The 16,612-nt window shown below is 54.0% G+C and overlaps 1 protein-coding gene across 1 annotated transcript; it reads left to right on the top strand.

The window, feature by feature from the left end:
• Nucleotides 1-2,752: 2,752 nt before the first annotated feature.
• On the top strand, nt 2,753-4,348 carry HSPB1 (heat shock protein family B (small) member 1). The gene is made up of 3 exons (XM_037504509.2): nt 2,753-3,255; nt 3,848-3,911; nt 4,016-4,348. The coding sequence occupies exons 1-3, from the start codon at nt 2,886-2,888 to the stop codon at nt 4,203-4,205; spliced, it is 624 nt and encodes a 207-aa protein (XP_037360406.1). The 5' UTR covers nt 2,753-2,885; the 3' UTR covers nt 4,206-4,348.
• Nucleotides 4,349-16,612: the final 12,264 nt, after the last annotated feature.

Genomic DNA, 16,612 nt, shown 5'->3' on the forward strand with positions numbered 1-16,612 from the left:
CCCCCTACAGGAAGAGGGCCTGGTCAGGGCTGAAAGGACCCCAGAGAGCCCAGTCCAACCCTCCCTGTCCAGAAAGGCAACCCCTGGCTTTACTCCTTGGCCTGCACCCCTGCAGTCCACAGCCCTCCCTGTACTGCAGGGGAGTCTCTGCCCTGCTGGAGGAGGAATCTGGAGGAATCTGAGTTCCAATCTCTCCCACCATTTACCAGCTTTGACACCTCAGGACAGTTCTGACCTCAGTTTTCTCATCTGAAAAATGGGGCTTTGATAAGATGCTTCAGTAAGATACTTTGAAAAGCACATACAACTGGATGGTTCTCATTAGGTCAAACCTCGTATCCAAAATTAAAGGTTTGCTCCCCTTAATCAGGATGAAAGATCACTCACTGAGCAGCAGTCACTTCACAAGCATTATTGCACTTGAGATTCCCCACACGCCTGCAAAGTGGGTGTGTCATTAGTCCCTTTTGCAGATGGATACATGCAGGTTCAGAGAGGTCATCAGGCCAGTGACCAGCAGCACCTAGATTCAACCCAGTCTTGCCTGACCACAAAATCTAGTTTTTCCTGCACCCCCACCCCCTTAGTATCAGAGCTACCCATGTACCCTCCCTTGCGATTGTCAGGGTGATTTAGGAGTCTTCCTTCAAGAACAGCTCCACTGAAACTGATGTGACTTCTCGTTCTGCCCCCGCTCCTTATCCCCGTGTATGTTGGGGTTGCTGCGCCTGGGGTTGCACAACTTCCCCTGGCTGGGGCAACAGGGCTGGATCTTCCCCACCCTCATCCCAGATGAAGGGAGCTTGTGTCTACAAAGCGCTGGCAGCAGGCAGGCAGCCCCCACCCAGAGCGTGGCTGGGCCTGGCAGGACCACACTTGAAAGCATCTGTGACCACACCTGACAGCTCTCTCTAGGGTGGGGTGCCTTGACTGTGCCAAGGTGGGCAAGCAGGGGCAGATGAGGGCCCTCCCGCTCCTGACCTCATCCCGACTTTATAGAGCTGACCTCACCTTTACTTTATGATGGATTTACAGAGGGGCAGGGAGTGCCCAGGAGTGAAGGCCCAGTGCCTCCTGAAGCTGAGACCCTTGAGGGGTGGCCAATAGCTCCCAACTGAAGCCCATGGGGCTCAGGACATGATCCAGCAAAGGAGGTGGGGCAGAGGCGGGGGTCTTATCTGACTCCTACATTCAGTTCTCAAAAGTCCAAGGAGCTCAGAGGCCTTTCCAGAGATGACCTGGATTTGTGGCCTAGCCCTAGATCTTTCCTAATTGGGGGTGGGGGGTGGGGAAGCATCTAGGATCTCTTGAAATAGAAACTGAGGCTCAGAGAGGGCATGAGACCCATTGTTAGCTCAAGGAGGTGAGTGGCCTGCAATCTGGCCTCCAGCCCCTCAGGTGCCCTGGGTAGGACAAGGCCCTTGTGGCCTGGTTGTCATCACCCTCAGTCCAGCTCTGGGAGAGGGGCAGCAACAGAGCGGATCTCAGACAGCAAGAAGCTGGAGGGATCTCATGAGGGTAAGAGCCCTGGGCACTAGAGGGGCAAGAGGCTTGCTCTGCTAACATCTTACTAGAGATGGGGCTAGTCACCTAATCTCTTAGAATCTGTTTCCTCATCTAGAAAAAAGGGATAACAGGACCTAAGTCTGAAGAAGGAAGGCTGGACAGCGTCATGCCTAGGAAGGCAGGAGAGAGAGGTTAGGCTTATGGCAGGAGTAAGGACAGCACCTCTCCCAGAGTTGGGAGAAGGGGACCTGCATCCCACCGGTGGCCAGATAGAGGAGGTGGGGCCAAGGGGTGGATCTCCAGCTTCAAGAAGTTTGAGCAAATTATACCACTTGGAGTCTCTGCTGTAAAAATCAGAAACAAAGGAGGCTGTGAGATCATAATTTGCAGAAAGGGAAATAGAGGCCTAGAGAAAAGAGGGGACTTGCCCCAAAATCACAGAGTCAGTGAAAGCCTAGACTAGATTCAAGGTGGCTGTATTTCAGGGTCCCTGCCCAAGGCTGCTCAAGAAAAGATAGCAGTAATGGAGAAATTTGACTTGACCTTCCCCCTGACACCCCCCAACACGGGGCCTCCAGGTTTCTGGTCTGGGCCAGCCTCACTGCTGGGGGTAGTGGCAAACAGCCAAATGCACACTTGTCAGCACCTCTGCCACAGAGATACTACACACTCTCCCTCCTCCCGCTGCTCAAGTGCAGGTAGATAATCAAACAACAACTATCAATTACCATGTATCAGGTGCTGGGCCCTCTTTACTTGCATGAAATCCCTGAATCCTCACACCCACCCAATGAAGAAAGCATTATCATAATCATCATCATCATGTCCATTTTCCAGACAGGAAAACTGAGGCACACTGAGCCTCATTTGCACAAGTTCATCCCATTAGTGGCTATGAACCCTAGGCGCGCCATGTCCAGAGCCCACACTCCTAAAAACCACACCAGACTGCTTAAGACTTTCTGTCACATTCCCTGGGTTCCACTCCTAGCTGTGTTCCTCAGGGACAAGCAGCCCAAGCTCCCTGGGCTCTGACCTCCCGGATAAAAGGATTAGATTATCTACAGGCTGCTGCCCAGGACTTTAGCGCCCAGGCCCTGTGGGCAGTGGGCACTGCACCCGCATGGATGATCCAGTCATTTTTTTTTTTTTTTTTTAAACAAGAGAAGGTTCCAGATGTGGGCAGGGCTTTCCTCGCCCCGCCCTGGTCCCGGTACTAGGGTAGGAATGCAGGGGGAGGGGTTGCCCAGCCTGTCATTGCCATTAATAGAGACCTGAAACACTGCCTGCTAAAAATACCCGGCTGGACACCCATATAAGAGCGGCCGAGCACAGCGCCCGGCACTTCTCCGGGTTCAGACGTCCCGAACCGAGCCAACATGACCGAGCGCCGCGTGCCCTTCACGCTCCTGCGGAGCCCCAGCTGGGACCCTTTCCGCGACTGGCACCCGACCTACAGCCGCCTCTTCGACCAGGCCTTCGGGACGCCCAGGGTCCCCGAGGAGATGGCGCAGTGGCTCGGCCACAGCGGCTGGCCGGGCTATGTGCGGCCGCTGCCCGCGGCCACGGTCGAGGGCCCCCCGGCGCTGGCCGCGCCCGCCTACGGCCGCGCGCTCAGCCGGCAGCTCAGCAGCGGCATCTCGGAGATCCGGCACACGGCCGACCGCTGGCGCGTGTCCCTGGACGTCAACCACTTCGCCCCCGAGGAGCTGACCGTCAAGACCAAGGAGGGTGTGGTGGAGATCACCGGTGAGCCCCCCCAACCGGGCCCGCGGGGACCGAGCTGTGCCGCGGGCGCCGACCTTGCGCCCCCCGCCTGTCGGGGGAGGGGCGGGGCGCGGGGCCGGGGGCGGGTCTGAAGGGCGCGCGGGGAAAAGTTAGGCGCGGACAGCCGAGCCCCGGAGCTGGCAAGGCCTCCGCGCCCAGCTCCCCCGCCCGCCCGTGTCCTCTTCTCTAGAACGGGGGCTGCGGGTGGCTCCGAAGGGTCCTCCCCACTCTACTGAGGGAAGAAATGCTCCCCCTTTAGCAGAGACCTCTCAGCACCACCCCAATGACCAGCTCTCGCTGAGCGCACGCCAAGCACCCAAGTCTGGTGGGTGTGCGCAGGGCGTTTCCTGGAGCCAGCCCTGCCTGGCCCTCCGCCCATCTGAGGAAGGGGTGTGTGTGCTTGCATTCCCACAGCCCTGATCCAACTTTCCAGACGCTTCTGAGGGCCTGGACCGGTTTGTGGCCCCCAAATCCCTCAGTCATTCTGGCTCTTCCTTGAGTCCTGGCGGTCAGGCAGGGCGGGTGTGGCTGTAGGAGGTAACTCCAAGCATCCTCTGACTCCCTCTCCCCACAGGCAAACACGAAGAGAGACAGGATGAGCACGGCTACGTCTCCCGGTGCTTCACTCGAAAATACACGTGAGTTCAGTCACCCAGTCTTGGGCTAGGAAGACCTGGATGGGGTGCAGGGAGACCATATGACTCCCAGGTGTGTAACTCTCGTCCTCTCTCTCCGCTTCCAGGCTGCCCCCAGGTGTGGACCCCGCCCTGGTCTCCTCCTCCCTGTCCCCTGAGGGCATGCTCACCGTGGAAGCCCCTTTGCCCAAGCCAGCCACCCAGTCCTCGGAGATCAGCATCCCTGTCACCTTTGAGGCCCGGGCCCAGATTGGGGGCCCAGAAGCTGGGAAGACAGAACAGCCTGGAGCCAAGTGAAGGCATTAGCCCTGACGCCCACCCCCTAGGAACCATCCCTGGCCATCCCCACCCACCAACCTGTGTGTTCTTTTGATACATTTACCTGCTGTTTTTCTCAAATAAAGTTGGAAGCAACTGTCCGCCAATGCCTCAGACCCTGGGTTTGTTGTGGAGGTTTCAGGGTTGGTGCCACTCACCAGGTCACACACTCATCACTCTTGCTGAGGCCCATTTGTGCCCCATACTGAACACGGTGGGTGCAACAGTCTGGTCTACATCGGAGGCACAGCCTCGTCCTCTAGCCCCCTGCCCATTAAGAGAGAAGAAATGATCATAATCCCCAAATAAACCACTGGAGGCCAGGTTTGTGAGTGGGGAAACCAGGAGAGGCCCCTGGCCCCAGCTTGGGCATTCAGAGACACTGAGACTGGGGCCAGGGAAGGGGACGGAGCAGGGTCAGAGGAGCTGCCTGGGAGCTCAGAGTCCCTAGCAAAGCTCACCATGACTGCTTTATCCTCCCAGGGAGTCAAGGGTCCCAGCTGCCATGTCCACGAATTCAGGCTGGAGCCTGGGCTCCCAGACCCCAGGGTGCCCTGCAGAGGAAGAGAGGCAAGGCCTGAGAGGGGGGGTTCTTCACTGCCTTCACTGGCCCCGGGGAAGGAAGAGTGTTGCTACCTCCACCCTCTATCTTGTATGATCTTGCTCCACCCACCTCCCTCTCACCTGACCCAAGGAGGGTTCAGAGGAACCTGGGGGGAGAGAGAAAGCAGATGACCCCTGATGTCCAGTCTCAAGTCCCTGAGAACGCAATAGACCCCAGACCCAACAGTGTCTTCATTGACAAGGTCCCAGGGTCGCAGACTATAGGGAAACACCCCTGCATTATTTTTAAGCACAACCCCTACTTTCCCTGGGTCCCCGAGGAGAGCAGCCCTCAGCTGGGCAGGGCCTGGAACATCCACCCCTACGTATGGTACCCTTGCCCCCCCACACACACACATACTGCTCAGCTTCTTAATTTCTACTCCCTGGTGTGGGCTCCCTGTTGGGTTATCACAATCTGGAGCTGGCAGAAAGCCAAGGCGGGTCCCAGCCCTCCAAAGCCTGGCAGGGCCTGGAGGAGAGCCAACAGCAGGGAAGTAAACAAAGAGAAGGAGGATTGTGCCGGCCCAGCTGGCATCACGGGTCTGGGCCCGTCAGCCAGGGCGCTGCCCAGTTTACCCACCCTCCTCCCATCACTCATTTCCTGATCCGATCTCCTAAGTCTCCCGCCCACATCTCAGGTGTCTCCGGGGAGCCTCCAGGCACCCATGGCCACAACCTAGAGACAGCCAGGCCTGTCTTCCCTCTCACTTTGTCCCCAGTTTCTTTGTGGCTGGCATCAGGGGTGGCCCAGCCTCTGCACGACTGTATCCTCCACTTTGTCAGAAAGCCCACAGCTAGTTCACAGGTGTTCTCAGAGGAGGGGGGAGTCTGGTGCCAGGGCTTTGACAAGATAATCCTCACATCAGCCCTGCAAAGCAGTGTGGTTAGTCCTGCTTACCTTAACTGGGAGGAGCAAGCCCAAAGAAGTGGAGATACTTGAGTTCACACGTTAGTCCTGGAGGGGGCGGAGCGGGAAGACAGGCCGGGTATGTGCGTGTGTGTGTGCACGCTTGCATGTACATGTGCACACAGGTTAGTTCAGACATGAAGCCTGGGGAGATGAGGGATAGGGTCTCCACAGCTTGAACTGCTGCCAAATGAGGTCTGATGGGGCCACAGGAGGTAGAGGACAGGGATGTGGCCATATCTGGGGATCAGGGCCACTTAAGGGAGCAAAGCTGCAAAATGGCCTAGAAATGGTCTGTAAATGGCCTAGCTGCAAAATGGTCTCAAGCTCAGGGTCCTGGCCTGGGGTTGGCAGGGGTCTATGCTTGAGGTGCTGTCAAATCCAAGGGCAGCTGCTTTGAGCTTGGGGCTCAGGTATCAGCTGGGGCACAGCTCAGGCAGAGAGTAGGTGGGAGGGGAAGAATTCAGTCCCAGAAAGGTAACAGGCCCTAGTTTCCATGGAAACTAAACAGGAGATGAGGAAACTAAGCCAACGTCCTGCAGCTTGCCTGGGCCACCCCCAGGGCAAAAGGAAGGAGGAGAGTGTGGGAATGGGTTGGCCCTATGTCCATAGGTCAGTTCAGAAGATGCTGGACGTGGGCCAAACCTCTGGGCGAGGAGACAGGGCTGACTGGCTCAGGCCTGCGAGTCTCCACTGGGAGGCACTGGCATGGCCCTGGGAGGCCTGGGGAGTCCCAGCCTTACTGCTGTGCCTTTCCTAGATCTTCAGTGGGTCCTTCTCTAAAGGCCTCCGATGTCCTGATGACTCAGGTCTGCAGACTCAGACGTTGGCCTTGAGTCAATGGGTGCTACCATCTGGGCCCCTCTGCTGAGCAGAAGGCCATGTGTGGGGCACTGCCCTGTGCTCCAGATTGATGATGAGGGCTCCCTCAGGACCTTAAGTCCCTGTGGCTATTGCTCCCCCTCTCCAGAGCCAGACATCCTAGGGATTGTAGGGAGCACAAGCAACCCTCAAAAACCTCAGTCCCCAGGCCAGTCCCCAGCCTTTCCTTTCCAATTGTCAAATCTGCCCTCCTGTTGCCACCACCTCTTTGGGGCCCAATAAGCAAGGGGCCAGTGACAGAAACAGCTCAGGGACAAGCAGCACGATGCCATTAGAGAGGGGCCAGGACATCGCGCGGGTCTTGGTGGAGTGGGAAAGACGATTTCCAGAAGTGCCCCTGGTGGCGCAGGCAAGGGGGAGTTGCATGGCGAGGGCTGGAAGGATGGGTGTTCAGGGAGAGGGTGAATGGGACACCTTGGGGGGACACTGAGTGTGCCCTGCAGTCATCACGGGGTTGACACATCCCTGCTTTAGAAATGTGCTAAGTGACGTTACTGGAGCCATTTACAAATGGGCCAAAACAGTCAGGGCAGTGAAACCCCCTTTAAACTAGGTCTGACCCTGGGACAGGGCCAAACCCCTAACCTGCCCAGAAGCCTGGGGGGGGGGGTCGGGAGAGAGAGAGAGAGAGAGAGAGACCTGCTTGAAGAGACTGACAGAAATGAACTTTTACCTGTTTCTACTTTGTGACCCTCCACCTGACCATTACCTCATCTTCCATGACCTCATCCTTTTTCCTTCTTTCATAAAAACACTGACTTTTGTTCTTCCTCAGGGCCCAATTGGGTTTCTGCCTGATTTTGGGCTCCCCGAATTGCAATTGCTTGATCCTAAAGTCTTTGCCTTTTTAATGGGCTCCTGAATTTCTAGGTTAACAGAAACAAGGTATAGATCTTAGAGGAGAGATGCGGAAAGGGAGCCGAGAAGCGGGGCAATCTGCTGCTGAGTTGTCCAGGCCAGGGGCCCCCCAGGCAAAGGGCAAAAGGGGCCGGCGCCAGGACATGGCAGCAGCAGACTCCACGGTGCGGGTGACAGAGGGAATGTGAAGGTGGGGAGGAAGGGGGCCGTTGAGGCCGGGCTCCTGGCCTGGGCTTGCTGACCTCAGGGTCTCTGTAAGGTCAGGTGGATCCAGATTTTGCCTACTGGGGGGGGGGGGTAAATCGTTTCCAGGTACCATCATCTTCCTTGCTACAGAACAGACCCAGGGGCTGGCAGGCACAGACTGCTCCACGGAGAGGGTGGGTGGAGAGCAACAGCTGTCCAGAGAATGGCTGCAGAGGACCCCAGTGCTAAGCCCAAAGGGCATGTTCAGAGCACCTTGGTGATGAAAACTGAATGCCAGACTAGAGCCCCACCCAAGGGGCTCTAGTCTATTGACCATGGGGTAGATACTTAGAGACCAGAGGCCTCCTGGTCCGATGGAGCCACCCAAACCATACTCCACCTTAGAGTCCAGGACAATTCCCTGACATCAGCTGTGTGGTTGAGATCATCTGGGTGGGGACCAAACCCAGTTAAAGCGTCTCTATATACTTAACAAGATTTGGTTGCCGGAGCGGACACCCAAGCCTTAGTTATTTAAACTGCCACCTCCCTGTCTGGAATCATCAGCCTTTTTCTTCAGTCTCCTTTGCTCCGTACGGGGAAGGGGGAGGTTTTCAGAGTGCACCTGGGAAGCTCCTGAGGTTGCCACACACACCGTGCTAGGTGACTTGGGACTTCACTGTGCATCTTGCTCTGCCTTCCACAGGCTCATGGGCTTCATAGGAGACAGTTCTGTCAACTGCTAGTTGTGCTTGGAGAGCATGAAAAATGCTAAGGAGGGCCTCCCTGGTGGCGCAGGCGGTTGAGCGCCGCACTGTGAAGCTGTCCGCAGTCTCTGCAGCATGGGTTCAATCCCTGCCGGCAGGCGAGAATCCCACATGGCGCGGCAGATCTCTCCTGTCTTGCCCGCTGCTCCCCTCAGCAGTGTATTTCGTCAGCCTGCTTGTTCTGTTCCCCGCTCTGTCTCTGGTGAATCCTCTTACCCGCGCATCTGGCCTGTACCCTGTTCTTATAAAAATAAATAATAATCTTTAAAAAAAATTGCTAAGGAGCAGCAGCCCTTGATCAATAGCAGAATATCCAGGTTGCCTCAGGGAGAAGCACAGAGGTTGGAAGAGTCTTGCTGGCCAGGCAGTCACCCGCCCTCTCCAGGCTGCAGCCACCTGGCTTTGGGCCAGCTGTGTCGCTGTCGGAGGCATGGTCCAGGTCCTCTGGGCTGTTTCCATCCAGGGGAGTGCGGGTGGCCCCTGAAACCCCTCCTGCCCGATTGTCAGTGCTGTCAGCTCTGTGCAAGACAGGAACCAAGGGGGGAATCAGACTGGTGGCTGCCTAGGGTCCCCCAAATGGTGGTAAAAAGGTCATAGTCCCAGGGGCACCAAAGAACTGTCCTTGCAAGACAAGCAAGGATCTGACATGAGGGGGGGCCTTCAGTTTTGCCCTTGACTGGAGGGTGGGGCTTGGATAACACTATTTTCCCCACATCTACTCCTCCATGAGAGGGGTTCATGAAAGTCCTTTTAAAGTGAGGGAGGCAATGTGAGGGTCAATGTGTCCAGGCTCGGAGGAAATGTGACGGGAGAGATTCAGAACTGAATGGGTGCAGGACCCACCAGAGAGGTCCCTGAGCCTTCCTCACCAAGTGCCCCCACCCCAAGGTCTCACTGCCACCCTCTCTAAGGCCCTCTAAGCTCCCATTCTCCCGGCTGCTTCTCACGGCCTAACCCCAACAACAAGCCCCTCCTCCCACCCTGATGGCCTCACCTTTCTCTGAGTTCTCCCCATTTCTCTGAATCCTTTCCCACTTCATCAAGCCCACCCCACTTCTCTGGGACACACTCCTATTTCTCTCCCAGCCCTGGCGGCCAAGCTAGCCTTTCACAACCCCCTCAGCAGCCTGCTGAACACCCTGGACTCTAGGCCTGACCAGCCCAAAAGCCTTGCACCCTGGGAGCTGCCCCACAGGTCCATTTCTCAGCAGGCAGCCCCCAGGCGATGGTCTCTGGGTGAGAGGAAAAAAAGGGGCTCTTAGGAGGAACAGCCAATCCCCAGCAAATCAGCACCAGCCTCAGGGATACTGGCTTCTAGAGTAAGGCAGAGGGGTGGAGCCGGCTGTGGGGGTAGAACAGCACAAAGGCAGGCCCTGGACCGCCCCCTGCAGGAAGCTCTGAGGCTGGGCAGCCCCATGCTCCCTGTCAGACCAATAGTGACTGCCCCCTGGTGCTCTCCCAGATGCCAGATGTCTGATACCACATAACCCAAAACCATTGGGAATCTCTGCCCAGGTCTGGCTTCTGCCAGGTTCAGGGCAGAAAGGGAAGCAGGAAACCTAGTCTTGGAGGACAGACATCCACATTAACCAGGCCTTTGGCCGTGTTCTTTTCTGCTTGGGACCTGTAGTCTCCTGGAAGTTCCTCCTGAAGCACCCAGCTCACTTTCTTGGCTTTTCTTCACTCACTTTCTTCACTCTGCCTTTGCAGGGTCTGGCCGTCAAGGCCTGCAGCTCAGCCCTGCCCCATCCTGCTGCACCTTTGCTGCCGAGGATTCTTACCCCTGGTCTGTTATTAATCATACCTGGGCTGTGTTGGGCACATGCCAATCACTCCTTAGCTTATTAAATCCTCATGGCAACCCCATGGTCTGAGAGGCTGCAGAGGCCCTGGTTATACTTGCAGCCGCTAGTGTAGAATGGCCTGAATTCAAATCCCCACCAGGTCACTTACTGGCTGTGATTATTTTTTTTTTTTTTTTTGTGAATTTTTTTTAAAGAGGCATGTATTTTATTTATTTCTTTATTTCTTGTTTATTTGTTTGTTTACACAAGCACTGGGTACAGTCAGAAGTGCGGGAGGGTGAGAGAATTCACCAGAGCCAGAGTGGAGAGCAGAGCAGGCAGAAGGACCGAAGCACACTGCTGAGGGGAACAGCGGGCAGCAGGAGAGGTCTGCGCGCCATGTGGGACCCTCCTCAGGTGGCCGGGGAGCAGCCGGGGATCGAACCGGCGCCGCAGAGGCCGCGGGCAGCTTCGCAACCCAGCGCTCAACCGCTGTGCCACCAGGGAGGCCCTTTTTTTTTTTTTTTTTTATAGAGGCATGTTTTATTTATTTATTTATTTTATTTGTTTGTTTGTTTGTTTTTGTTTATACATGCACTGGGTACAGTCAGAAGCGCGGGAGGGTGAGAGAATTCACCAGAGCCAGAGCGGGGAGCAGAGCAGGCAGAAGGACCGAAGTACACTGCTGAGGGGAGCAGCGGGCGGCAGGAGAGGTCTGCGCACCATGTGGGATCCTCCTCCGGTGGCCGGGGAGCAGCCGGGGATCGAACCGGCGCCGCAGAGGCCGCGGGCAGCTTCGCAACCCAGCGCTCAACCGCTGCGCCACCGGGGAGGCCCCTGGCTGTGATTATTAAGTGATTACTAAGTCTCCTTTTCTTCCTCTGCAAAATGAAGTAGATTATTTACAACAGTGCCTGGAGCATACAGTAAGCTAGTATTTTTATAAGGAAGATTTTATGTTCCCTATTCTATAGATATGGAGGTTGATACACTGAAAGGCTAAGGAATTTCAGGAGTTATGCCATGACTAGGGAACTCAAATCTTGAGCTCTTCAGCTTTCTGCCACTGACAGATCTTCATTTTCAGGTATTGCTGAGGGACAGAAATTAAACCTTTCTTGACAGCAGTAGTGCCGAAGCTGACCTTCCACTCAAGAAATGTGGGTCTGATTGTGCTTTGGGCAGCCCATGTTCCCTCCTGGGCTTCAGATTACAGAGCTCTTTCTTGGGAGAGGGAAAGGCAGAAATGGGGATGTCTGTGCTCCCCTCCATATCTGACATCTGACCCTGGCCAGGCGGGAGAGTCCCGGGAGAGCCCTACCTGACCACTCTTCCGCTCTAAGTGCTGAGCATGGGTCCAGGGAAGGAGGGCTCTGGGGGCAGAGAGGAACAAGCGCAGCACAGGAGGATGGGACTGTGACACTGGGGCCGGGAGGCAGGGGAGGCTAGGTTGGGGCTGGTGGTGGAGGGCCTTGAATGCCAGAGAGAGGCAGGCAGCCATGAGGTGATGGAACCTGACAGACGATCCTCCTTTGAGCCCTTCCACCTGTTGTGCGGGGTAGGCGCTGTCTCCCCCGCTCTGCCTCTGCAGTATGAAAATAATGTGGGTCTCCCAGGGCTGGCGCACAGCAGAGAGGAACGCAGGTAAGGACGCATAGCACACCTGCGCGGGACATTAGAGATCGCGTCGTTGTTCAGATCGGGAAACTGAGGGCAGGCAGGCACCGGGTCAAGGACCCCGGGTCAGAGACCCCGCGGTCCCAAGCCAGTTCTGCCCTCCGTGGCGAAGGACCACGCCCATAAGCTGTCGCTAGGGCGTTAGCATGGCCTGCAGAGCCCAGATCTGGTTGCTCCGGGTGGCAAAGGCTCACGCGCAGGAAAGCCGGGAGCGTGGAAGAGGGAAGAGGACCCCGGCAGAGGGAGGACAACCCGGCGGGAGCGCCAAGGGACCCAGCAGCTGCGCAGGCAGACCCAGGCGCAGGGACCCGTCCTAGCAACAGGCGGGCCATTGGGGCCGTGGGACTCCTGCGCAGTGATGGGTTCTCGCTGCCGCGGCGACTGGAGGCGGCCGCTTCCCGGCTTACATCGGGTGTCCCGACCGTCCATGCACCTTCCCGACCCGGGGTTGCCAGGGTTGCTTGTACTTTAGGGGCTCCTGCGTGGTCCCCCATTAGGGTGGTGGGGGCCGAGCACTCTGAAGAGCGCGCGCACACGCGCCTGAGTGCGAGACTCGCGGGCGCGCGGGGTCGTGCCGCCCCCCACGCACGCCTGCGGTCTGGGCACACGCAGCCTGCACAGGCCGCCTGGAACCCGGGGGGCTGCGAATACGAGGTGACCAGAGAGAAGCTCGAAGATTGGGCTCCCAGATGGGTGGGCTAAGCTCGAGGGCGCTGCTACTGTCCACAAGTCTGGACCAAACCTGCGTAGCGCGGAGGTTCGCAGGAAGCGGAATCCGGTTGGAAACCGGGGGTTCGGGCCCCCGTGGGCCACCTCTGGTGCAGGCCAGATGCAGAACCGGGTAGAGCCCACCGGGGGGCAGCAGAGGTCGTCACCAAAGGGGCAAACCTCTAGCGGAGGGCGAGGCCGGGACCCAGACTTGGGCCGGCGTGGATGCTGAATTGCCCCTTCCAGTTCCCGGACTCTGCAAACCAGCGTCCCTGCAGCATTTGGTAATACAAGTAATGGGACAGGGGAGGCCAGATCATTCGTTGCTGGTGCACTCGTGTGTTCTGAAGCCCCGAGGGGTGGGCCAACGCTGTTCTATTTCCTCTTCAGGTTCATTTTGGCCCAGTCACCACCAAGCTAAAGAAATCTAAGTCCTAATATACAGAGAGAGCAATTAGTATTGCTCCTTTTGCTTTCACTAGGATGTATGATCTTAAGTATCTGAGCAGTATTTAGGAAGATTACATGGAAAGGGACCCAAAATGCTCACAATGAGCAGCTACAAGCCGCTCATCCCATAGCAATTATTTCAAGCTGATGTCTCCATTTTGAATGTCAGCTCCTAATTTGGGGCAAGAGAACGTTTTTACTCTGTCCACCACCCAAACCTCTCCAACCTAGAGCTCATCGCTGAAGGTCTGCAATATTCCCAACATGTTTTTTTTTTTTTTTTTTGAAACTGAATTCCTGAACTGAGCAGGCAAAAATCACTTGTAAAGGATAATAGCCTAGGAAGTATTTCGTTTTTGGGAAATGATTTGCTCTAATAACAAGTAGAGTTGCATCCAAAACAAGCCTTCTATCAGGTTTCAGAGGACTGACCATCAAAATCTGGCTAGAGGCTCAGGGAGTGAAAAGAGGTAGGTGGTGGTGTCTTTTCTTGGTTCCTGAGTAATTTGTCTTCCCATGTTGGAAGAACCTATTAGAACCATGGTTGTGTCAAAACAAATCTAAATTCTCTTAACGTAGCTCCAATGACGCAGCCTCTCAGACACCTACACCTGCCTGTTCCTGACAACTTCAGGTAACACGGTGGCTGTGGTTCACTCACCATCCTCAGTCATAGGGGCAGAACAGCTGCCAGACGACCAGGGTGCACCAGGCCAAGGGAGCACATGCATGACACAGCTTGGCGAGTCAAAGTGAGCACTGAAACCTAACATTTTTCCCACCCAGGGGAGGCAGAGAGGTTTTTGAGGAGGCCAAACACCCTAGTTAGAAGTTATCAGTGGGAAAACAAGATGGTCCTGTGGGTGGCAGGCCTCCCCCTCACCTGTGGTTCAGAGCTGCAACTTGATCCTTATGGGCTCAGGAAACAGGCCCTGGTGCTTGCCCAGTGCTTAAGTAAAGACCACCCACTCCTAGGGGAGAGTCCTGGTTGACCATATCCAATTCAAATTTAGTTCCACATATACCACTGCAAAGTTTAGAGGGACAAAACAAAACCCTTGTGCCAGACAAAAAAAAAAGGTCCTTTTAAGGATGGGAACAAATAAAATGACAGGCGGAAACACCTGGACAGACCCAGAGTGTAAAGCATTTTGTAAGATCATCAAGCAGCCTGGTCTCTTGGGAAACTCAAGAGAAATAGGAGTAAAGGCTAAAGAAACTAAATAATAAAATCCTATTAATGAATTTTAATTAGATTCTAATTGGTGGTGGTAGGAGGGTGGTTGGAATGGCTAATCAAAGGCACTCTGGCAACAATTTGGGGAAATCAGAATATATGCTATTAAGAAAGGATTATTTTCCTTAGGGGTGATTACAAATATGATTATGTAAGAAGACATCTGTATTTCTAGAAGAAATATGAACATGAGGAGTACAATGTAATATGGGACCTTTCTTTCACGGTTCCACAACAGAGAAATGTAGAGCAAAGAGACAAAATATTAACTGCCACATGGAGTATGGGTATTTGGTTATCATTGGCAACATCCTTTGCAACTTTTGTTTTTCAAAATGAAAAATAGGGGCTCAAGTATCCCCTACCTGCCCTCTAAACAGGGTTAAATCTAACTCATGAGGTATTTATTAGGAACACCAAATTGCAGTTATCCATATTTAAAATCCTAAGTCAAAACCTTTTATGATATAAGTCATTTAGTACTCAAAAGAAACAAGTCGGGGCCCTCCCTGGTGGCACAAGGCGTTAAGACACAACCTATGAAGCTATCCACAGCCTCTGCAGCACGAGTTTGATCCCTGCCAGCCAGGGAGCAACCCACATGGCGCAGCAGACCTCTTCTGTCTCGCCCGCTGCTCCCCTCAGCAGTGTACTTGGGTCATTCTGCCCGCTGTTTCCCACTCTGTCTCTGGTGAATCCTCTCACCACTCTCCCCCACCAACCTCTGGCCTGTACCCCAGCTCTTATATGCATAAATAAATTTAAAAAAAAAAAGAAACAAACAAACAAAAGGAGAACAGTGGCTACCTCTAGGAAGGGGACATGGATGGCAGGGTAACTGGCATGGGAGAGCTCCTGATAAACTAGGTGTGGCCAAACGACCAGCCAGATAGGAAAATGTCAGGTTTTGCGGGCTATGCAAACCGTCTCTTGGCACCTTTAGTCTTTTTCAAAATGCAAAAACCTTTTTTTCTCAAAGCCCTGTTTTAGGCTACACCCCTTCTACGTTGAGTGTCACTTCAGCACATTACTTAAATTGGGAAATCCTGATTCGTTTGTGTTGCATGAAGATACCAACAAACGTGACGGGATACTGAGGACTCTCATGAGGGTGATCCATCTTACTCTCATCTCAACTCCTGACTGACCACAGGTAGCTGGTCAATTAGAGGTGGGTTTGTGGCCATTGAGATTCGACCACATTTAACCATACCTGAACTGGGAAATTCAAAACAGTGGGCTAATTAGCAAGCTGGGATACCACACTTATTTGATTAGGCTGGGGCCTACTTAATGTCAACTAGAAATAGAAAAGTGTTACCCAGTTAGTTTCCAGAAGGTTGTTTCTCCAAGCCTGCTGGTGATTCTGCACCAGGAGGGAGCTGCCATTCTTACGTTCTTGGACTGGCCAGTGTGGATCAACATGCAGTCTCAGCTGACCAGCTCAGAGGCCAGTGCATGTGGTGATTACACATAAATAGAGCACTGTAAAACTGCACCCATATCAAATAGCACTTACTTGCTACACTAAAAGATCCCCTCCACTCCACCCCCAAAGTTCTAGGAATGGAGAATTCTGCAAATGGATTATTCACTCCTGTGTAATTACTCTCCTACCCCCATCCATCATCTTTACACTATTATTTTAATTCTAGCATACAAAGAGGAAGAGAACCTCTACTGCTGGCGCTTAAAGCAGGGCATCATTCAACTCCTGAATTAGGAGAACTTTCTTAATCTCAAGCCTTCAGGGCCATCTTTTCCCAACTACTTATCCCTGCAATGCTAGATTTCCCCTGCAAATGCTTCACTCAATGTATCCCAGTAGATCTAATGCAGAAGCAGCTGAGGGTCCTGCTGACTTCTACTGAGATCTGCAAAATTATAAAATAATGCTACTCCTCTATTTTTTGTTTAGACACCAGTATTTCTTGCTTATTTGTTATATATCTTAACATGTAATGGGTTATTATTTTTAAACTAATGAGTATTTTTAAGGATTTATTTATGCATACAAGAACTGGGGTATAGGCCAGAAGTGTGGGGGGTGACAGGATTCACCAGAGACAGTGGGAAGAACAGGAAGATCTATGAAATACACTGCTGAGGGGAGCAGAGGGCAAGACAAGAGAGGTCTGCTGCTCTGTGTGGGTAGCTCCCTGGCTGGCCAGGAGATCGAACTCGTGCTGCAGAGGCAGTGGATAGCCTCACAGTGCTGTGCGTAACTTCTTTGCACCACCAGGGAGGCCCTAAACTAATGAGTATTTTAATTTTTAGGTTTTTTTATTATTATTTTTTAATAGAGGCATGTTTTTTATTTGTTT

The sequence above is a fragment of the Talpa occidentalis genome, unplaced genomic scaffold (assembly GCF_014898055.3).
Source record: "Talpa occidentalis isolate TD23 unplaced genomic scaffold, MPIMG_talOcc4v2.1 talOcc4.12, whole genome shotgun sequence".
In the NCBI taxonomy this organism is placed as follows: Eukaryota; Metazoa; Chordata; class Mammalia; order Eulipotyphla; family Talpidae; genus Talpa; species Talpa occidentalis.

Coding starts and splice junctions, on each gene's coding strand:
- HSPB1 (XM_037504509.2), top strand. CDS start 2,886: ATGACCGAGCGCCGCGTGCCCTTCACGCTCCTGCGGAGCCCCAGCTGG. Junction 3,256..3,847: donor GGGTGTGGTGGAGATCACCG/GTGAGCCCCCCC, acceptor CTCTCCCCACAG/GCAAACACGAAGAGAGACAG. Junction 3,912..4,015: donor TGCTTCACTCGAAAATACAC/GTGAGTTCAGTC, acceptor CTCCGCTTCCAG/GCTGCCCCCAGGTGTGGACC.